Source organism: Trichechus manatus, unplaced genomic scaffold (genome assembly GCF_000243295.1).
Source record: "Trichechus manatus latirostris isolate Lorelei unplaced genomic scaffold, TriManLat1.0 scaffold00037, whole genome shotgun sequence".
Lineage (NCBI taxonomy): Eukaryota > Metazoa > Chordata > Mammalia > Sirenia > Trichechidae > Trichechus > Trichechus manatus.
Window position 1 is genome coordinate 1,949,103 of NW_004443973.1, and position 24,309 is coordinate 1,973,411.

General features: G+C 38.5%; 1 protein-coding gene across 4 annotated transcripts in view; it reads left to right on the forward strand.

Moving 5' to 3' along the window:
* Nucleotides 1-24,309, forward strand: part of PDE1A (phosphodiesterase 1A) — a 371,161-nt gene that overhangs the window by 327,499 nt on the left and 19,353 nt on the right. For all 4 annotated transcript variants that reach the window (XM_004375447.2, XM_012555302.2, XM_012555301.1 and 1 more), the window contains 5 exons: nt 2,447-2,548; nt 2,650-2,770; nt 8,488-8,569; nt 10,772-10,892; nt 12,077-12,264. In XM_004375447.2, coding sequence (XP_004375504.1) covers nt 2,447-2,548; nt 2,650-2,770; nt 8,488-8,569; nt 10,772-10,892; nt 12,077-12,264 — 614 coding nt within the window. The remainder of the gene's footprint in view (nt 1-2,446; nt 2,549-2,649; nt 2,771-8,487; nt 8,570-10,771; nt 10,893-12,076; nt 12,265-24,309) is intronic.

Genomic DNA, 24,309 nt, shown 5'->3' on the forward strand with positions numbered 1-24,309 from the left:
GGCAGCTTCTGTCCGGAGGTGAGATGGGAGGGCAGAGAGGGTTAGGAGCTGGTTGAATGGACATGGGGAATCAGGCGTGGAAAGGAGGAGTGTGCTGTCACAGTATGGCGAGAGCAGTTATAGTCACTTAACAATGTCTGTATAAATTTTTGTTTGGGAAAAAAGAAAAAAAGAAAACCCTATGGATCACAACTATCTGATCCTGTTGTGCATGGGGTTGTCATGAGACAGGAGCTGACTCAACAACAGCTAACAACAACATATATATCATGTACGTTGTTGAATTTCAACACTGTTTCCAGAAGCTCTGAAAGATTTCTTTGCTATTATAACCTTGATGGCATTTTACCAAATATTAAAATATGAATATCTTCTTCAGAGGCTTCTGGGTTTTCTGTTTGCATACCTGTTTGTTTCTTAAAGAACTTTTAGTGAGTAAGAATAAATGCATTAATTAAAAAGTTTTGACAGGAAAAATTTAGAAATTAAGTAACATTTTCTTTGTGCACTACTTTGCCATGTTTTGACAGCCCTGCTGGCGAAGTGGTTAAGAGCTACGGCTGCTAACCAGAAGACAGGCAATTCTAATCCACCAGCCACTCCTTGGAAAGCCTATGGGGCAGTTCTACTCTGTCCTATAGGATCACTATGAGTAGGAATCGACTCAACGACAGTGGGTTTGGGTTTTGGTAGTGTTTACTAATCACTTATTTACAAGGCACAGTGTATCCATTACTTTCTTACAGATTTCGTGCAACTTTAGCCTTATTTTCTTTAGTTAACATGAATATTTTGGTTCAGTTGCTGTTGAAATATGAATCTATTAATAACTTCAGAGAAAAATATATAATCAAGAATAATCTTATTAACTCCTCTCGATAGCTTTCCTCCCTTTCATACCTGGATAAAAGTATTCTGAACAAGCTACTCCACATCATGAACAGTAAAGCAGAGTATTGATTTCTCATGGCTCTCATCTAAGAATCCAATTCAATTGAGCACCCCATAATTTTCATTAAGACTCTCCAATAGTAGTTGTTTTTAAAACAATTCATCTGATCATACCATTTATAGGTGAAATATCTTTGTGACAAGATCATAATTTCAGTTTACACATATCTTTAGTTTAACTTAACTATTAGACACACTCTCTTTAAGCCATGCCACAGAATGAAAACCAAATATGATTTCCAATATAAGTGACTATGTTTACCTATCCATACAGAGCAAACAAACCATGGAAAATGCAAACCTTTGCTGGGTTGACTTGTTTTCTCCTTAGTGTGAGAATGAATTATTTGTGCATAGGTGTTGTGATATGTTCACCATATTGGCAGCTTCTAGGCTAAAATTTTCAATAGTACAGATGACTCTGTCTGGGATATGTAGGATCAGGATCCCAAATGCTTAAACAGACAATCCCCATCACTTTGAGATCTTGTTTTTTTGGGGATTATTATGACAAAAGGTTGGCACAGTGGAGTGAAGTGGTCTAGGTGTCAGCGTTGGGAGTGGGACCTTTTAGGGTTGAATCTTGTCTCTGCCCCATGCTAGCTGTGTGACTCTGCAGAAGCTATGCAGTCTCCTCAGTGTGAAATAACAATACCTCCTCATGGGGTTGTTCTCAGAATTAAATATGTGAATATATATAAAGGACGTAGAACAGTGCCTAGACTGAATAGTGGGTTTTTTTTTTTAAATAGTAGTTGTTGTTAGGTGCTGTCGAGTGGATTTTTGACTTACAGTGACCCCGTGTGACAAGGCCTGCCCCATAGGGTTTTCTTGGCTGTAATCTTTAAGGAAACATTGCCAGGTTTTCTCCCGTGGAGCTGCTAGGTGGGTTCGAACCACCAACCTTTCCATTAGCAGCCAAGTGCTTAACCATTGTACCACCAGAGCTCCTTATATTTAATAGTTGTATCAAAAAGGTGCTATATTAGGAAGGACAAGGGAGAGTCTTGAGAGTTCATGCCCATCTTGCCCCTAACTTTTTCCTCAGATACTGAGCTTTTCAGTTTTGTTGACTTTGTGAATGTAGAACGGTCTCAAGCCTCACAGGTTTATCTTTTTTTCTTCAAAGCATTTAAACACTGTATTTAGAATAGTGTTCCTACAAAATGGCCTAGAATCCTTTCAGATAGAAAAACAATATTTAGGAATTATAAGCAGGGGAGGAGAATGGGAATGAGAGGGGGCAGCATCTAATTATTTAGGGGAGATGTCAAACAGCATCGTTCTCAGATAACTCTCTCGGTAAAGTCCTAAATGCATGAGTTATAGAGGAAAATAATATTAAACTTTTATGAACACCTTTTCATTTAAAAATTAGTATCTTTTGTGTTCCTATCCATTAGGAAAAATAAAATGTAATTAGTGATATTTAAGGAAATGTTCCACTTCAGAGTAATAAGTGTCCAATGAACCTCTCCTTTTGATGACTCCACAGGGATCTTCGGAACCTGGTGATTGAAATGGTTTTATCTACAGACATGTCAGGTCACTTCCAGCAAATTAAAACTATAAGAAACAGTTTGCAGCAGCCTGAAGGGTAGGTTATTCTCTTTTGTCATGTTAAAGTTCTGTGGGCTGGGAAAAGACTGTCATTGGTTGTTTTTCTCTGATAATTTGAGCATGACCTTTGTTTGACAGGATCGACAGAGCCAAGACCATGTCCCTGATTCTCCATGCGGCAGACATCAGCCATCCAGCCAAGTGCTGGCAGCTGCACCACCGGTGGACCATGGCTCTGATGGAGGAGTTCTTCCGACAGGTACCTCTTTCACACTCGGCAAATGTTTTTGGAAATCGTAACTTTGCATATCTACACGCACATTTCCTGTGTGGAAATCCAGGTTTATGACTTAGTAGACTTCTGATTACAGAGATTATCAACTGGCCGCAACATTCTTGGCAATTTAAGCAGAATTTATTAATCTTTCAGATAAATGTATTAAATAATCATAGGAGGCAGTGGTGGTTCAGAAGTAGAATTCTCACCTTCTATGGTGGAGACCTGGAGCGATTCCTGGCCAATGCACCTCCAGTGCAGCCACCACCCTTCTGTCAGTGCAGGCTTGTGTGTTGTTATGATGCTGAACAGTTTTCTGAGGAGCTTCCAGACTAAGACAGGCTAAAAAGAAACCTGGCGACCTACTTCCAAAAATCAGCCAATGAAAACCCTATGGATCACAGCGATGTGATCAGCAACTGATCTTGGGGATGCTCCATTGTACATTGGGTTTTGTGCCATTGTTGCCATGAGTCAGGCCAACTCAGGGCAGCTAACAGCAACAAGGCAGTAGGATACATGTTTTAAAGAGCGTCAAGTCTTGGATCTCAGGTGTCACTCTCAGGGAAAAAAGAAAGAAGCAGAGTAGAGTTGTGATCGGCTATTAAAAGTAAGTACTAGAGCAGAGATGGCAAATAGCTTGCATCATGAAAAAAGGAAAGGGAGGATATTGCGTCCTTCTGCACACATCGTATTGGTCAGAATTTATTCATGTGTGCATAGTTGTAAGGAAAGCTGAGAAATGTAGTTTTTAGCTGGATGGCCACGTGCCCAAATGAAAAATCAATTGTGAGAAAGAAAGCCTGGGGAGGGCCAGTGGTTTCCGCCATAAGTACACATTTTTTTTTTATCCTGTACAGTGTTCCCATTTAGAGAAAATCTTTAATTCCTGTATTTTCAGGTTATTTGGTTTGTTGGTAGAGGTCTGAATTTTTAATGTCCCATCACTGATTTTATATCTACCCTAAATACATAAGCGCTAAGTATATTACTGTGCTTGGGTGACTGGTTTCTGTTTCCCATTGTCAGTGGATTTGAAATATGGTTTCACTTTTAAATTGGATAGCATATTCCTAGAGAAAGTTACTGAGCAGTATCTTCCAAATGCAAATATTTTTTATACTAAAAAGTTTTGAAAAGAACATTTTTAATATATCTTGTTCTAAAAAATGAATGAAAAATTAAAATCAAATTCTGAGGGCCAACAACCTACTATGGCCAATTAATAATTATAGTTTAATATGCTTTACCAGGAAACCCTGGTAGCGTAGTGGTTAAAAGCTATGGCTGCTAGCCCAAAGATCGGCAGTTCAAGTCCACCAGGTGCTCCTTGGAAACCCTATGGGGCAGTTCTACTCTGTCCTGTGGGGTTGCTATGAGTCGGAATCAACTCAACAGCAACAGGTTTGGTTTTTTTGACTATGCTCCTCCAATCAATAAGTAAAGAGACTTTAGAGATCATTAAGAACAACCGTCTCAGAGATGAAGAAACAGAAGCATTAAGAGAGAAAATAATTCTACTCAATCAAGAAAAAATTTTAAAAAACATTTTAAATTAATAATATGAAAATAAAACATACAAAATCTATGCAGTGCAGCTAAAACAGTGATTAGAGGAAAATTTATAGTTTTAAATGCTTATAAAGGTAGTCCCCGACTTACAACAGAGTTCTGTTCTGAAGACTTTGTCATGAGTCAGTTCTGATGTAAGTCGAATTCCTCTTTTGTTTTTTTTGTTAGTTTTCATTATTACTGCCTTTTATTATCAGTATCTTTATAGATCCAATCTTTGAACATCTGCGAGTGAACATCTGAGAATAACAACATCAGCAAATTAATTACACACTGCAACATTGCATGTGGTAGATATTACTGACAATAAGATATACCAAAAAAAAAAAAAAAAAATTAGAAGGTCGTAAGTGCAGTTCCTAGTAATACCACTGCTACAGAGCAGCCATCAGCTCTCAGAAGCCTTCTTGCTCTGACCTTTCTCCCTTCCCACCCAAGTTCCAACAATTGTTTTTCCTAACTCCAATACATTTTAAATCAGGGACTTTTGTATTAGAAAAGAAGAAAGATATAAACTCACTGACTTATGTTGCCTGCTTAAGAAGCTAGGAGAAGATGAGGAAATTAAACCAAAAGTTGATGGAAGGAGATAGTAAAGATAAAAGCAGAAATCAATTAAACAGAATAAAGACAAACTATATTGAAAAGTAACAAAGGCAATATTGGTTCTCTGAAACAGTAATAACACTGATAAATCTCTAGTGGGATCAAAAAGAAAAAACACAAATGGTAAGTGAGAGAAAGATAACATTACAGATCTCTTATATAGGCAGTCCCCAGGTTATGAACGAGATCTGTTCCTAACTGTGCCTTTAAATTGTAAAAGTGCCGTAAATATTGTTTATACAAGGGATACTCATGTTTTATAAAATATTTATAATACAAAAAAATGCAATCACACAATATCATAAATTTCACTGAAAGTAAATGTATTAGCTACAATAATCATTAAACATTTAAACAATTTGGGTGGCTTTCTAAAAATTTAGAAGGAAGGAAGATAATTAGATGGTTTAAATTCCTTAAATAAAGTTGTACAAAGAAGGTTAAACTAGTACATCATTCCCTCTCCCCCAGATAATTCCCATATAGAATGAGTGGTTGGTCAAGTTCTACCCTTGGCCTTATAGTGGCCCTAAGCCTGTGGTCAGTCCCTAGGTGGTACAAACGGTTAAGCGCTTGATGACTAACCCTAAGGTCTAGGAAGACAGGCCTGATGATCTGCCTCCAAGGGGTCACAGACTTGAAAACCCCATGGGGCAGTTCTACTCTGCACCCAGGGGGTCGCCATGAGTCGGAATCGACTTGACATAACTAACAACAACAAAGCCTGTGGTCAAGGCCTTCTTACTTGCTTATTATTGTTACTTCTGTGATTAAAATTTACCTTTCAAGGCAAGAGGTTTCTCAGTATTCTGTACTTCATTCTCCTATCTTCATTTCTTTAAAACTATAGAAACTGTTTTGGCTTCAGATCAAATGCAAAAAAAAAAAAAAAAAAAAAACCACAGTTAAATAACTGGATTTGACACCTTGTTGACAGCTATCAGAGCATTTCACACTATTGGAGAACAATTACTGGGTCTTTGCCACAGCTTTTTAAAGAAGAAATCTCAGCCATCTCAAAGGGAATTGCTAAAACAAGCATAAGCTATCAGACTTGAGCACAGAGAGCTGCTTTGTTTCCATGTTGGACCACATTCTCCACCTCCCTGCCTGCAGGCTCATCCCTAAGAATACAATGCTACACACCCAGGGTATAATTGAGTACTATCGGTTAATCAACTGAGTTTACTGGTATTGTTGTTGTAAAGGTCCCTGGGTGGCTCAGCTGCAGAAGAAAGGCCTGATGATCTGCTTCCTTTAAGACTACAGCCAAGAAAACCCTGTGGAGTTCAGTTCTACTCTGTAACACATAGGATTGCTAAGAGTGGACTCAACAGCAACGGGTTTGGTTTGGTTTTTTTGGTGGTGGTTGTTAGCTGCCGTCAAGTCAGCTAGCCTCATGGCGACCCCATGCACAATGGAATGAAACACTGCCTGGTCCAGTGCCATCCCCATGGTCAGTTGCAGATCAGATTGTTGTGATCCCTAGGGTTTTCATTGCTGATATTTGGAGTAGATTGCCAGGCCTTTCTTCCTAAAATATGAATTAAACCTGTTGCCACTGAGTCGATTCCGACTCATCATGACCTGATAGGACAGAGTAGAACTGCCCTATAGGGTTTCCAAGGCTGTAAATCTTTACCGAAGCAGACTGCCATATCTTTCTCCCCCTGGTGGGTTTGAACTGCTGACCTTTCAGTTAGCAACTGATCGCTTTGACCACTGTGCCACCAGGGCTCATCAGATATGCATTAGAATCATAAATACCTTTAATTTGCACAATGCAATAATTTGTTTTAGTGCTATTATGAATTGATTATTATTAGCTAACATTTAGTGAGTGTTTACTAAATGATAGACACTATCCTTAGGCTTCACTGAAATAATCTTAACCTCAGGAAAATCCTATTAGGTAGATACTAAATCTTTAGATGAGAAAACTGAGATTGCAAAGTTAGGTAACAGATAAGGAGAATTCATGTCAGCAAAGGCTGTGATATGCCTAAAGTGTCAGAGATAGCCCGTAGAACAGCAATGATTCAACCCTGAGTCTTCTGACCTAATAATAATGGCCCTAATAACATCCTTCCATCTGTCCCTTAAGCCAAGCCTAAAAATTAATTCCAAATGGAATTGATGTTATTCTCTAGGGGATTGAAGGGCTGCTGCTGAAGGAGGTTGAAGAAATTTTTCTTCTCTATTTTCTCTCCCAAGTCGTGACATACTGGAATATTTCTGTTGGTATTTACTTTGCCTATTTCTTTGGTGACCATCTCTAGATTTTCCAGAACAATTCTGATTTCAAACTCTCTTCCTGTAACTCTCATAATCAGAGGCATGGCTTAGGGAGAATGCACTAGAAAATATTTTAAATAACATTTTTAAAGATCATATATGGATGTGATATTATGATGAATATGATAAAAAGATGTTAGAGGAAGCGGAGCAAAAGGAAGCTATGAGGCTCTTTGACAGGGTGTTTACCTGGGCTACTCCACAAAGCAAAAGTGAAGGCCCTCTGTTTTGTCCCCTGATTTTGGAACCTGACCATGATATGCCCTAGGCTGTGGACTTAGGTAAGGTCGGTGTACAGCATGAAGGTACACAACCAAAAGCAAAGGAGAAAATAGAGCCTGATGACTTCTTTCAAATGGCCGGACAATTGAGTGAACAGGAGGAGGTGAAGTATCCTCTCTCCTTTCTTTGGCGAGTACATGCCTTTGAATGCAAAGGGAAAAACCAGTGTTTCATAAACCTTGTGATAATGAAGCTTTCCCCAGAGGAGCCACTTTTGCTCTATGAGATGGAAATCTAATTAGTTCTTACGGTGTTAAACCGAAACACAAATAGAATTCTTTAACATATGTGCTCAGCTAATCTACTTTTGATAAGCTCAAATAATAACAATCATTCACATTTCAATTTTCTCTGAGAAGAATACATTAAAATAAAATTATGCACGCAGAATATAAGTATGCTGAAGATATTACTCATAACTTGCTGCTGGAGAGGCAATAAAACTTGGTTAATGAGTAGAAAGATGTTTCAAAAAATGTTTATATACTTTTAATTTCAAAAAACAGTCCAATCAGGAAAAATTTCGGTACTGAAGATCTGCTGAACTATTTGGCATGGAAAAAAAAAAAAAAAGAAAAATCTATGAGCTGGATTGTTAATTCTATACCAAGTAACACACTGAAGTGACTAATTTTATAAGAACTTTAGAAAATTCCAAAGAGCAAAGGTTGTCTCTTTCCAATCAGGGGGTTCTAACACTGAAGCAGAGTCTCAAGATGCTGAACAAGTTCATGGTTGGTTGTTTTTGCCCCCAGTTATGTTCCCCAAATGAGATTGTGAGAATAAAATTATATAATTGGATTACAGTTTTTAGTTTTATAAAAAAAGTAAACCATGCCAATTAAGAAATGAAAGATGAGTTTTTTTAAGGCTTTGTTTCTAGGCTGCACATTGTCTGAACTCCTCCAGCTCAACTCTGTACTAATGAGCATTCCTTTCCCCAGGGAGATAAAGAAGCTGAATTAGGGCTTCCGTTTTCCCCACTCTGTGATCGGAAGTCAACGATGGTGGCCCAGTCACAAATAGGTAACACTGAAGATTTGTGGTTGTGGAGAGTGGGTGTGTGCTTTTCAGTTTTCAAATGTATACACTATGTTGTTCAAAGGAGTGACTTCCATGAAAACCTCACTTTACTTCATATTTATAATTTTGATCTCTAATCTTACAGGGTGCTGAATGATAAGAATTACTGAAACATAGTCTTACAAAATAAATCCAATAAGGTAGCCTTCGTAAATGTAATTGTTCTTTTTGTGCAAGAGACAGGATTTTTCTGTCATTTTGTTGCTGATTATTGTTTTCTGTAGTATATTCCTTTGGATATAGAACAATTCAATGAAAATATTAATATACCTGTTCTAACTAAGTTTGCATAGTACGCTTAAAGTACTACTTCGTATTAGTTTAGAAAAAATATTTTATGACCTGAACAGACATGCCAAAAAAGAAAATTTATAAAATGATATTACTCCCAACCATATTGATTCTTATCCATGTTTGTGTTGGGGACTCTAAACCCAGTCCATTACTAAAACATATTTTTGCTATGCTGCATAATTCAAATGTTTGTAATAGTTATACCCTAAACCAGCATCTTCCTTACTGAATTATATGATCCATAAATATAAAGAATCATCACATTACCTGCATAGTTGTGATCCAGTACCACTACTACAAAGCAGCCAGCTGTCAGCTCTCAGAAGCCTACTTGATCTGACCTTTCCCCCTTCCCAACGAAATGCCAACAGCTGTTTTTCTAGAGAACATAACACAGTACCTTTCATGGCTTAGCAGGTGTGAAGATGTCAGGCTAAGGACCTCATCTGGCAGGCTGAAAAGGATCTAAGTTTCTGAGACTTGTTGCTGTTAATATAAATTGCTGCCTTTGTTAGTAGAGGAGATGCCCTATTTGACAGTCTACGTATCCAAGGCGTTTAAATCATAGATGGGACTTGAAATAGCACCCTGGGTGGCCAGTTAACATCGTTTTGACTTGAAGCCATTAATTAAAACGCAAAACTATTAAGTTTTTTTTTTTTAAATTAAAAATATGTCTTAATATACGTGGAGCCCTGTGGGCGCAGTGGTTGAGAGCTATGGCTGCTAACCACAAGGTTGGCAGTTCGAATCCAACAGCTGCTCTTTGGAAACTCTATGGGGCAGTTCTACTCTGTCCTATAGGGTCACTATGTGTAGAAATCGCCTCCATGGAAACTTTTTTTCCCTTAATATGTACTATGATTAATTAATTACCAAAAATGTGAATTACTTTTATCTGAGCATCTGATGAATAGAAAACTCTTCCATTGTGCATTTTCCAGCGCACTATCACTTAGAAAGCCTCCCTCCAGTTATATTTAGATGTTAGCCCATTGCTCCCATAGGTTTTTGAGGCAAAAAGCACTTGATTGTAAGTAAGCACGACACCTGTGCTTGGTCCTGGGGGTGTTAGAGTGCACGCAGAGCAAAGCGTAGGGATACATTGTTTTCTCATCCTCCACCTGAACGCTGGCTGGTTAAGTGCTTCCTGGAGGACAATTCCTCATTCTCTCTGTGTGACACTTTCTATCTTGATGAGTACTTTAAATGTAAAAGTCTTTTTTAGTAAATCCTGACATCTCAAAGAGGTGGGATTAATGCTGTCTCCCAGAGATGTTACTGTTCTCTTTGCTGATTTTGACAGAACACGCCCACACGCTGCGAACTAACACTTTACATCCAGAGAATAATAAACAGCAATTTGAAATATTAACCTACTGGCAGAAGGCTCTGATTAGTACAGTAAGAAAGAGAGAAAAAAAAAGTGGTTGCCTTCCTGTGGTCCTAGAAAAACTTCAATTTAGACTATTTCTTGTTGGTCGTTAATAAAATTCAACAAGCAAGTGAAGACCTTTTAGAAAGAGTAATAACCCGTCTCATTGGGAGAGGAAAAATATAGTCACTCTGATTACGTCTGAATTTGTTGTCGGTAATAATGTAAGGATGAGTATTAAAAGCAAAGCCGATATACTTAGGTTAACAAGTTTAAGTTGTACCACTTTCACTGCTTGGAGATTGTTTTGTAACAGTTAAGCTATCATTTCTAAAGATTGTGTTATTTCAGGTATATAATCAATCAAGAGGTAAGTTGATACTTGCTCTCCCAGAAGCATCGGAGTCTCTTCACTTTTACGATTTTAGAATTCAGGAAGTTCTAACACTTGAATTTATCTTTTCTTGCTTTTGTAGGTTTCATTGATTTCATAGTAGAGCCAACATTTTCTCTTCTGACGGACTCAACAGAGAAAATTGTTATTCCTCTTATAGAGGAAGCCTCCAAAGCTGAAAATTCTTCCTTTAGGACAATCGGGTTTGATATTTTTGTCATTATTTTACCTTGGAGATGTTTAATAACCTTTTACTTATGATTATTTTTATTTTTTCTTAAATCTTGGCAGGGAATTCTTAGAAAATTATTAAATAGTATTGCCATCTAGTGGCCGTATATCATATTGCATCTGCCTCTGAAAAGAATTGTCCACTACCAAAGATATCAAAGTACTAAGGAGTTTAACAAAGTAGTGTTTAATACTCAGGGGAATAAAATGAAATTTTCACTGGGGAATTATGTGTCGTATCCTGGATATAGTAACATATCTGGTAGTTATAAAAAAAAATCTAATCACCCCCCCCCACTTGTAGATCAAGTAAGATACCTGTATCAAACTTAGTCTTTTAGCTTAGATGAATACAACAAATAAATATAACATGTAACAGTAAAGACCATTATACACAGAACCTACTTAAAATATTTCAAACTGGATTTTTTTTCATTGATAAATTTGGTAAGAGATGTTATCATTTAGAACTTACGTTAACAGAATAATTATGCTAAATTTTTGCCCCTTTGGTGATCCAAATTTTCGTAATGTACACAAAAGTCTCCCTAAATGCCCTAATGAGAAAGCAGAGAGAATGTTCTGCCTGAGAGGGATCAGGTTTTAGCCTGGAGATTAAATGGTGGAGGAAGGAGCAGGTGCCATTACTCCACTCCAAAAAAACACCCAAACCCGTTGCCATCGAGTTGATTCCAACTCATAGGGACCCTATAGGACAGAGTAGAACTGCCCTATAAGATTTGCAAGGAGCAGCTGTTAGATCTGAACTGTCAGCCTTTTGGTTAGCAGCTGAGCTCTTTAACCACTGCGCCACCAGGGCTCTATTACCCCACGAGGGGCTCGACATACGTCAGTGGACTCCTCACTAAATCAGCTCACCTCAAGGTTCCACTGCTCTAATAACCCTACTCCCATTATGACTCAGCTACCCTAAAGACAAATGCTGTTCAGGGAGTCCCTGCATTTTGGGCATTTCCATGTGCGGAGGGAAGGAGGGGAGTGGGCAGCACTGCCATGTGTTCAGAATTGGGCCTGAGCACCTGCCATCCAAGGCTTTTCCAACGGGTATTGTGGAGTTTTTCCAGTTCTGCTCTCTTATTCCATATCTCGACCTCAGTGTTTTTTGTTTCTGTCTTTCTTTTGTTGTTATTATTAGTGCAAGCTCCGTTGCGGGGTTAAAAGTCACTGATGCACTGAGACAATCAAGCGTGAAGAGCAGCATAAGTGATGCGTCCTATTTCCCAGACTATTCCCTTGCAGCAGTGGACCTGAAGAGCTTCAAAAACAACCTGGTGGACATCATTCAGCAGAACAAAGAGAGATGGAAAGAGTTAGCTGCACAAGGTATGGTTGCTTAAGAAGTCTTACAGCTCCTCCTCTCTGTCTTAACTGCTCATCTTATACTTAAAATCCCCCCTGATTTCCTTTTTTATAAAACATGCTTGCCCTTTGTGATATTTAGAGTTTGGCTATCTTTTGATTATTCACGAGATGGTTGGCTTAACTTTTAAAAAGAAATGCTGTTCTGTTTATGCCATATTGGCTGCAGATATGGTGGCGAAGTGGGTATGAAAGATAGGACAGTAAAATGATGGCAAACTTTATCTGGTACAGTAGCTCCTGTGCTTCTGTAGAGGTGCTTTTGAACCTTGTTTTAGCCTTTGCAGGTGGCTTTTGTGTTGCGTTGAGAATATAACAGTTAAGGGTTAGAGATTCAGGTGCGTCATTATTTTAATTTCTTTTATTTTACTATGTTACTTCCTTGGCTAACAGGAGTTGGAGAAATCATTTGTAACTGGCCGCTACAGCAATCAGACAGGAAGCTAGCTGTAGTTCTTTCTGACATATTTGCTGGTTCACGTTAATCAGCCCATTCAGTTTAGTAGGTATGCAGTGAGTATCAGAATAGCCATTTTCTTTAGTGCAGGAAATGAACTTTCAAATTCCAGAGCTGGCCTCTGATTCTTCTCATAATCCTTCCCGCAGTACACTACAATCCCTGTGCAGTGCCTTCTGGTAGCTTCTTAAAATACCCCTGGGTCTTTGCACTTGTTGTTGATTCAGCCAGGAATTCTCCTTCTGAGGCTCTCAACAAAGCTATTCCTTCTTGGCTGGCAGGCCTCAGCTTTTTATTTTTAATTTGAAAAACACAGTACTTAACTCGTTTGATTTCATTCTCACATGGACCTTAGGCAGTATGTACTACTATTATTTCCCATTCTACTGGTAAGGAAATTGAAGCACAGGACAATTATATGACTTGTCCATACTGAGGAAATGGCCAGAAAAAAGTTAGGGAGCTGAAGCTTGCCTGAATGCATGCAGGAAATAACAAGGAGGCCAGTGAAGCTGGGGGAAACTGGACGAGTGGGGTGACTGTAGGCAATGTGGTAAATGGGTAATGTGGTGCCATGTTGTTGGTTTTTGCCAACAAGAGATAGAAAGCTAAAGTAGGGTTTGAGAATAAAAATGAAATTATCTGAACTGAGGTGTTGAAAGGATTACTCTGGCTACAGAAACGAAAACATTCTTTTGTTTTAAAGGCAAAGATAGAAACAGGGAGGCCAGAAATAAGGCTATTATTCATAATCCAGGAGAAAGATGATAGGAACTTAAACCAGTGGTAGTGGTGAAAGGAGAGAGAAGTATATAAATTCTGGATAAATAAAGATGGTGGCTTGAACTGGTATGTATGAGTGGGGCAGGGTAAGCAGTGGATATTGCAGAAAGAGATTGGATTCTGGATATATTTTGAAAGTAGGGCTGATTTGTTTATAGACTGGATCTGAGGTATAAAATCAAATGGGGAGTCAAGAATGACTCTAGAGTTTTTGGTTTTCTTACATATTGATTTTGCATATGTAAATTTATTTAATCATCATATAGACCAATTTGTCATTCTTTAGCAAAGAGATGCACGTGCCATTCTTCCCAGCAATTCCACTTCTCTATTTTAATGCTGGTGCCCTGGTGGCAAAATGGTTAAGAACGCAGCTGCTAACCAAGAGGTCAGCCGTTTGAATCCACCCGCTGCTCCTTGGAAACCCTAAGATTTGCAAACTCTGTCTTATAGGGTCACTATGAGTCAGAATTGACTGAATGACAATGGATTTGGGTTTTGTTATTTTTTTGTATTCTAATGCTGGACTTTTTTTTTTTTTTAGTCATGTGTATAGGAGATGTGTACAGTAAAACCTGCAAAAGCCAGAACCTATGTAAGATGGAAACCTGTTAGAGAAGGAAAATTCAAATATTTGCCACTATTAGAGAGCAATAGAAAAATGGTAAGACTGCATGCTGTCAAAAGTGGAAAACTTGCGAGACCTGGAAAAACAAGGCAGTCCCATCGAGTTCTGGCTCTTACAGGTTTCACCGTATAAAGCTTTCATAGCAGTATCACACATACCAGCAAAAAACAACTGCAAGCAACAGTAAAATGAATTCATAAACTGGTATATTCATATCACACAACTATTAAAATGAATGAACTCTAATGAGGAACATCAACAGGAATGAATGGCACAATGTTGAGCAAAATATGAAAGCTGATAAAATTTAGGAAGATACCATTCATAGAAAGTTTACAAGCCTTAAAAAAAAAAAAGAAAGAAACAATAGGTTTTGGAATACTTATGTGGTAAAACTAAACAGTGATGTTCAGGATGGTTCTGGGGGGAAGGATGGGGGATTTATTGAGGTATTAGTAATATTTTATTTCATAGATTTCTTAGATACTAATTTTATGATTATAGTTTTATGTAACATGTTGTTAGGTGCCATCAAGTTGATTCCAACTCATAGCGACCCTGTGTACAACAGTGTGAAAACTCTTTCTGGTCCTGCTCCATCCTCACAATCGTTGCTATGTTTGAGTCCATTACCTGAGGGGCTCATCTTCCAGCACTACATCAGAGAGTGTTCCATTGCTATTCATAAGGTTTTCACTGGCCAATTTTTTCAGAAGTAGACCACCAGGTCTTTCTTCCTAGTTTGTCTTAGTCTAGAAACTCCGCTGAAACCTGTTCACCATTGGTTACCCTGCTGATATTTGAAATACCAGTTGCATAGCTTCTAGCATCACAGCAACACACAAGCCATCACAGTACAACAAACTGACAGATGAGTGGTGGATATATAACATATATGCTTTATATAGAGACATATAATAGATTTGTATGAATGGACTATTTCATAATAAAAATGGAAGAAAATATAATCTACAAAAATATATCTACTGTGTCACCAATTTTAAAGTCAGTATGTATCATATATTACCATGGTAATTCTTAATTGTCATATCTCTAATCTTAAAATACACTGAAGATTAAAGTGTTTTTAGTATAATTACACTGAGATTAACATAAGCGGGGCATATGATGTTTAGAGCTTTGGAATATTAACTAAACATTGAGGCTCTGAACAGAATTGCAGATGTTTGGGCTCAATTGTATTAGACTGTTAACTGTGTTTCACAGAGGTCAAAAGCATCCCACTAATCCTAGAGCAGTGAAAGGTTGTGGACCGCTAGGCTTCAGGCTATGAAACTCCTGTGTCATCAATTGTACAAGACCTTGTTTCGGAGAATAATTACATTCAATGAACCTTCTGTTAGAGAGCTGGGAACATCTGTCTAAGAATGTTGTATGTAAACACATTTCTTTTTGACATGAGACCTTTTCAAAAAATTTTAAAAATACTTCCCTCTGTCCCAAACTGTTTACCTTTTTGGTTTAAGTGTTATCCATTTAGAGTAACAGAAATACCCTCATTATTTACTCAGCATTCTCAGCCTCTTGAGTCTTTGCCCAGTATCCACTCTTTTCTTCACTATTTAAGAGCAGACATGAGATTTTAAGAGGATATGCGGTTATCCTTCTAGTGAGGCAGGCAAAGGAGAATAATGTGAAGAGTCACTCTCCTCTTTTATTTTCTATTTATAAAATCTCAGGCAAGTCCCATAACCTTTCTTAGCCTCAACAAACATGATTATTAGGATAATAATCCCTGCCCTAATGAGGATTTTCTGATCAAGGGAGCAGATAGTCTCATGGATCTCGGATCAATCTGCATTTATGTTCCAGAATCTTGAAGGCTGACGTCTTAGATCCAGCATGGAGTTTTGACAGCAAGTCATTTGAAGAGAGAGAGAGAGAACACACATTTGCCTATACTAGAGGCCAGTGGGGTGACAGAAATACTTTATTAAGAACAGCAGCAAAAAAAATCATGCAATCATGCATGAGAAAGATATGTATAATTTCTACAGTGCCGTATAGATTTAGGTGATTTTCATTAGTGGCCTGCTGTTTTCTCCTATGAGCGCCATTTGGGTCTGTAGCTGAGACAGAGGAGTGGATTAGGTTCATACCTGGAACTATTAAAGAAGCGTTTATGTTTAGAGCAGTCCCTGAATGGCAAAAATAAATGTCAGTTCTCCTTCAGGGCAAAACTATTATTTTTGAAGCTACCTGAGAGTTTGGCTTATCTTTAGACACAAGGATTCCAAATTAAACCAGTTATACCAAATTCATTATGATTGGAATGGAAACTGTGAATCAAGCCCAGTTCTACTTTCTTTCCCATCTTCTGAAGGAAAATGTGTAGGAGAGAAAAATTAGTGATATTCTAGAAGCACCACATCCTGGGTGTCAGTCTGGATTGGCGCTCAATATGTTTCTTACTGTGCTAGGTAACTTTCTGATTTATTTGATATTGAATCAAGTCCCAAAATATTAGGCTCAGAAAAGACTAGAAAGTGAGAAAAAGAGGCAGGGTGGGAATGAAGACACTGCTGGATTTGCATTGTGCATGAGTCCAGCTGTTTACAACCAGAAGGAAACCTCGAGTGATTTTAAGGCAAGCTTACTATTTTAGAATGTTATACTCATGGATAGGGAGATTGCTATTTTAGAATAAGGTTGTGATGGTTAAGGTTGTGTGTCAGCTTGGCTGGGCCATGATTCTCAGTGGTTTGGCAGTTATGATATAGTTTGGCAGCTATGTAATGATGTAATAACCTCTGTAATGAGATCTGATATAATGTAATCACCTCCATTCAGTGTTTCAGCTCGAGAGGTTAGGAAAGGATTTAATAGTTTTTTGGTTGTTTCACTGAAGCATGGATTGCATGGTGGTCCACACTAAATCAAGCTGAAGTGCCAGACCTGCCTCGGTATACTGTAAAAGAAGGAATCCAAAGGCTTAGGGAGATTGGCATGTTAGAGTAGATTTTTCAGGTTAGACCCACAGATCCACACATGGCATGTCCAGAGCACACGCCTATTACCACAATGGTGAGGAACAAATTAGTGTAGGCAGACCCAGAATACTTGAAAACTGCTGTGATTGCTATTTTATGTAAGTCAGATTTGACGGTAGGAACTGCCCTAACTGAATTAAGGCACATAACTACAGTGGAGCTGATTGGACCCCGTGGTAGTAGGGGCCAAGTGGTGGCACTCAATCACAAAGACGAGGTGGGCATGGTTGCCAAAATGGACAGTGGAGTGAAAGCAGTAATCAGGATAATATGACTCCTGTGGAGTTATGGCACTGGCTAGTTATGGTGTCCCTAGGAGCGAAATATATCAGAAGTCTGCTAAATATTTTGTTGATCTGTACAAGCAGAAGAATTCTAGGTCAAGCGAACAGCAGTCTAAGTCAAATTGCCAGAATAGAGAGTCACGGCCCCTCAATCAAATCCCAGACTTAAGCCAGTTTACAGACCCACAATTCCTTGAATGAAGGGAAGGCTGGGTCCCCTTGAGAATGGACCCCATTACACTGCCAAAAATTTATACTGTTGATCTTTCTCCCAGCCTTCCCTAAAGGGATCTACAGCCTTTTATGAGAGTGACTGTTCATTGGGGAAAAGAAAACAATCAGACTTTTCAGGGATTACTAGATACTGGCTCTGAACTGACACTAATTCCAGGAGACCCAAAATGTCACTATGGCTCACCCATCAGAGTGGGGGGCATATGGAGATCAGGTTATTAATGGAGTCTTAGCTCTTGTTCAGCTCACAGTGGGTCCAGTGGGTCACCGAAACCATCCTGTAGTGATTTCTACAGTTCTAGAATGCATAATTGGAATAGATATACTTGGCAACTGGCAGAACCCCCACACTGGATCCTTGACAAGTGGAATAAGGGCTATTATGGTGGGAAAAGTCAAGTGGAAGCCGTTAGAACTGCCACTACCTAGAAAAATAGTAAACCAAAAGCAATACCACATTCCTGGAGGGATTGCAGAGATTACTGCCACCATCAAGAACTTGAAGGATGTAGGGGTGGTGATTCCAACCACATCCCCATTCAACTTGCCTATATGGCCTGTGCAAAACACAGATGAATCTTGGAGAATGACAGTGGATAGTCAAAAACTTAACTAGGTGGTGACTCCAATTGCAGCTGCTGTTCCAGATGTGGTTTCATTCCTTAGCAAATTAGTACATCACCTGGTACCCAGTATGCAGCTATTGATCTGGCTAATGCCTTTCTCTCCATACTTGTTTCGAAGAACCACCAGAAGCGGTTAGCTTTCAGCTAGCTAGGCCAGCAATACATCTTCACTGTCCTACCTCAGCAGTATAGCAACTCTCCAGCCTTATGTCATAATTTAGTCTTCAGGAACCTTGATTGCATTTCCCTTCCACAAGATGGCACTCTGGTCCATTACATTGATGACATTATGCTGATTGGTCCTAGTAAGGAAGAAGTATCAATGACTGAACTTATTGGTAAAACATTTGCATGCTAGAGGGTGGGAAATTAATCTGACAAAAATTCTGGCACCTTCCACCTCAGTGAAATTTCTAGGGGTCCAGTGATATGGGAAATGTCAAGATATTCCTTCTAAAGTGAAGAATAAGTTATTGCATCTGACACCTTCCACAACTAAAAAGGAGACACAATGCCTGGTGGACCTCTTTGGATTTTGGAGGCAACATAATTTCTCATTTAGGTGTGCTGCTCTGGCCTATTTATCAAGTGACTTGAAAAGCTGCTAGTTTTGAACAGGAGAAGGCTCTGCAACAGGTTCAGGTTGCTGTGCAAGCCATTCTGCCTCTTGTACCATATGATCCAGCTGATCTAATGGTGCTTGAAGTGTCAGTGGCAGATAGAGATGCTGTTTGGAGTCTTTGGCAGGCCCCTATTGGTGAATCACAGTGCAGACCCTTAGGATTTTGGAGCAAAGCCCTGCCATCCTCTGCAGATAACTACTCTCCTTTTGAGAAACAGCTTTTGGCTTGTTACTGGGCCTTAGTAGAGACTGAACGCTTAACCGTGGGACGCCAAGTCACCATGCGGCTTGAGCTGCCCATCATGAACTGGGTGTTGTCTGACCCAAGCAGCACTCCATCATTAAATGGAAGTGGTATATACGAGATTGGGCTGGAGCAGGACCTGAAGGCACAAGTCAGTTGCATGAGGAAGTGGCCCAAATGCCCATGGTCTCCACTCCTGTCACATTACCTTCCATCTCCCAGTCTGCACCTATGGCCTCATGGGGAGTTCCTTATGATGAGCTGACTGAAGAAGACAAAACTCGTGCCTGGTTTACAGATGGTTCTGTGCAATATGCAGGCACTACTCAAAAGTGGACGGCAGCAGCACTACAGCCCCTTTCTGGGACCTGGCCCCTCAACCTAAAATAAGGTTCATGAGAATAAGGATGTTTGTTTCGATCACTGATGTATCCAAGCTCCTAAAAAAGTTATTGGCACAAATTGGAGTTCAGACAATTTTATGTATAAAGAAAGAGAGAAAAGGAAGGAAATAGAGAAAAGGAAGAAGGAAGGAAGAAAAGAAAGAAGAGAGAGGGAGAGGAGAGAGGGAGGAAGGAGGAAGAAAACCTATTATCCAACCATCTAGGCCAAGAAATATCATATTGCTGTTTCCTGGAAGTTCTCTCTATGCCTTACTCTAATCACTTTTTTCCCACTACCTCCCATGAGCTAACTACTATTCTGAATTTTGTGATAATTGTTCCTTTGCAGAGTTTTTTTTTTTTAGCTATTTTTTCTCTTTGTGTAACCTTAAACAATACATGGTTTACTTTTACCTATTTTGAAAGCTTGCTACAAATGCAATCATGCTTTATGTATTCATCTATGAATTACTTTTCACTTAACACTATTTTTTTTTTTTTGAGATTTATTCATGATGATGCAAATAGTAGTTCTGTTTCAGCAAGGATTTTATGGATCTTGACAGAAAACGTGAACCCAAATACTGTGCAGATATTTTAAAATTAAGTATTTAAGTCTTTTAAATAAAATATTTATTTCACATAATAATATCTTAGTCCACAAACCAGGTGCACAAATAATGTAACTTCCATTATTTTTCTATAATCCAGCAGTTTCTATCTGAAACCTTCATTTTGCCTGTTAGAAGAAAACACAAGCTTATTATTCAAATGTTTTAACTGAACCAGAGTAAGCCATTCAGTTTAGTGTTTTGACCTGTCTTCTTTAGATGGCATCAAAGTCTCAGGGGGCTAATATGGCAGTATGGATTTGGGATAAGCATCTGGTCCTTGCTTGACCTCTGCCCTCTTCGGCATCTTCTGATACTCATCCTTCCTCTGCTGCTGGCTGTTATTGCCTCTGCCTCTGACACCTGGCCCCTTGTTTCTACGGTGATAGGTCACCAAACCTTTGCTCTCCCTAGTCTGCTTGCTCACGCTCTTTCTCCTTTTCTCATCCCACTGTTTCTCAGGGGCAGAGAACAGACTCCTCTTTTACACCACACAGAGCCACTGGAATTGACTGAAAAGTGCGTGTCTCTCTTTGGTTGTCTCTTGCCCTGATGTTTCATATAACCACCCCTACTTTATTCTTTATGGAGTCCTGGTAGTGCAGTGGTTAAGCACTTGGCTGGTAACTGAAAATTTGGCAATTCGAACCCACCAGCCACTCCATGTGAGAAAGATGTGGCAGTCTGCTTCCATAAAGATTACATCTTTGGAAACCTTATGGGGCAGTTCTACTTTGTCCTATAAGGTTGCTGTGAGTCAGAATCGACTCTTCAGCAGCGGGTTTACTCTATTCCTTGCATACTGGGACCATTCATTAGGCTGCCACCTCCTAAAATTCCAGATTGAGAACATAACAAAGGTCTCCTCTACTCCTGGATCCCTGAATTTACCTCAGGATTCTTTCATACTTCTTCCCTCTTGGAAATAACCCAAAATATGAGGTGAAGGTAGAACAGAGTCCCACAGAATTATAGCCATCTAACTGTCTTGTATCCTCCAACTCTTTTCCCTCATCCATTTTCCTTTTGGTTTCAGTAAAAAAAACTTGCCTTCTAGTCAATTCTGACTCATGGTGACCCCCATGTGTGTCAGAGGAGAATTGTGCTCCATAGGGTTTTCAACAGCTGAATTTTTGGAAGTAGATTTCCAGACCTTCTGAGACTTGCTCAGCTGCTAACTGAAAGGATGGAGGTCATAGTCCACCCAGAGGCACCTCAGATGAAAGGCCTGGTGATCTACTTCTGAAAAACTGGCCATTGAAAACTCTATAGATCACAGTTCTATTCTAACACACATGCACTTTCCATGAGTTGGCATTAACTTGACAGCAACTGGTTTTTGGTTCCATAGGATATGAAAAAGTTGCCATTGGAACAATAAAGAATTGAACTTGTCCCTCCTCCAATATGAATGTTTTCTCCTACTTGCTTCTCTCAGAGAAAACCTGGATCCAAGTCCATGGGATAAAACACTTTTAAATATCTTCTGGAAGTATGGGTAGGAAGGTAGAGTTTGACTAAGTATTTTCCCCAAAATCTTTGTCCCATACATGGATAGTGGCTTGTGGATTTGAAGACTAAGAATTTATGTTTTTGTTTCTGGGTATCTTGGTAAGAACTCCTATGTCTACTTGAGTGAATGGGCACGAGCTCATGGTAATCAAACAAGTGGGAACAAAACCAGATTAGTGAATAGTTGACGGTATCATCTCATCCATAGGGCAGAGAGCTTTTGTAGTTGTTGCAGGAGAGAAATTAAAAATAAAGCCTGATTGTTAAATGGACTCTTTCTTTAAAATAATATTATTCAATTAACATATGTCAAGTATTTTCTACCACTTTGCAGGAAAAAAATGAAGATGTGAGGTTCATATTTCTTTTGATTTGAATGATCTAAAACTATTTAACTGGACCATGTTATACAAACTGAATAAAAATGTAAAATTCTTTGAGGTGTATCAGTGTAGTTAATAGTGTTAAAGATAAAGGGAGAGGAGCATTTTTGATTATGGAAAAATCTGAATAAAAAGGTGAGATAAACTCTTATGAGAAGTTTAGGGCAATCTCGAAGCCTGTTAAGTCATGATTTCAGTTTAATTTCCAAGAACATGTTAATAGAATCATAAAAGTCAGTCTTAAAAATTGAACGTTGCATAATAGAGTGAAAATGATCGACTTCCTATTTATTGTTTAACTTAGGGAACTTTAGAAACAATTTTAAAGAAACTGTAGCCTCACACTGTCCCCATTGACTTCTACAGTTTCTCTGACCATTTTTGAAAAGTTACACAATTAGAATCAGCCTGGTTGTTCTCCTTTTGGTTCCACAGGGTGTGAAATAGTTGCCACTGGAACAATAAGGAGTAATCCAATCTGAATTCTGCTTTTATCCACCTGTTTTTGATTCTCTGGGGAAAACCTGGCTCCAATGCCCATGGAATCATCAGAAAACAAGGCTGAGTGGCTTTGGGCTCTGTCCCCAAGCTCTGACCCTTAGAGCCCTTAGAGAGGCTTTGTCAGTGAATATTTTCAAATCTCCTTTAGGATGGATAGAGAACATGGCTGCTGAGGAGAATAAATATGATTGTTAGCCTAAGCATCATACCAAAACCATTTGCCTAGCAGTGATTTTACTCCCAGAGACCTCCCTGACTCTGTGATATTTTTGATATTTCTTTGTACTTTTATTTCAGAGATGTTAGTGACTGGCACGTTTTTTCCTTATTTACCAGCAATACCTATTAGTCCCTGCCAGTGCTCCTCACTCTTCTACATCTTTTGCTTAGTGAAAACACAAATAGAATTTTTGAAAAGAACAAAAATGTGTAAACAGTCTGTTTATAAAATGTTTATCAATTATTTCAGTTATTCCTTTCCATTATATTTTTAATCAATCAAAATCTTCATGTAAAACATAATGCATTTTACATTATGACTCATGATCTACCAGGACTGTGAATCCTAAGCATCTCTTTCAGAAAATATATATGTTAGATTTCATAAGAGATAAATATATAAATGGGGAAGCAAAGTCTTTCAGAGCTAAAAACTAGAAGTTTCCCTTTCTTTCTCTTTTTCTTTCCTTCCTTCCTTCCCTTCTTCTCTCCTTCCTTCTTTTGTCTCTCTCTCTCCCTCTCTGCCAAATTATGGCTCATAAATATAATTAACAGTTCAAATGACATCTTGCTAATAATTTTAAAATTATATATTTTAAATTATAAGTAAATTATATATTATACATTTATTTGGTTGTTCCTAACTGTTTCCAATGTAATCTTCTTAGCTAACATTGCGCATTATACTATCAATACAGTAGAGCAGAAATAGGCATTTGATAGAATACAACATTTGAAAGATCAGAATTATGAAGTTCTAACAGGTGCTGTTCACCAAAGTCACCTAATCCTAGAAGGACTTAAAAAAGTTAGGACAGTGAGTGTGTGTTTGTATGTTATTTATCCATTCACTCATTCATTTATTGCAAAGACGTAACTCGGTACTTTTCAAACTAGGGCAGCATGTTAGCTTACTCTTTCTTTGTTTCTTCCTTCTTTCCTTTCTTCTTTATTTATTTATTTTATTATACTTTAGATGAAGGTTTACAGAACTAATGGTTTCTCATTAAACAGTCAGTACACATATTGTTTTATGACATTGGTTAACAACCCTACAACATGTCAACACTCTCCTTTCTCGACCTTGGAGGACCTTTTTTTTGGTGAAAATATACACAGCCAAAGTTACACCATTTCAAAAGTTTCTACATGTACAATTCAGTGACATCGATTACATTCTTACAGTTGTGCTGCTATTCTCATTATCCTTTTACAAATTATTCCATCACCATTATCTTCAACTCACTGCCCCCAGGCTTCCCATCAAAACTTTTGAGTTGCTGTTGTCAATTTGATCTCACATAAAGAATTCTTTTTTTTTGTACCTTAGATGAAGGTTTACAGAACAAAATAGTTTCTCCTTAAAGAGTTAATCACATATTGCCCTACGACAATGGTTAACAACCCCACGACAGATCAACACTGTCCCTTCCCAACCTTGGGTTCCCTATCACCAGCTTTCCTGTCCCCTCCTGCCTTCTAGTCCTTGTCCCTGGACTGCTGTGCCTCAT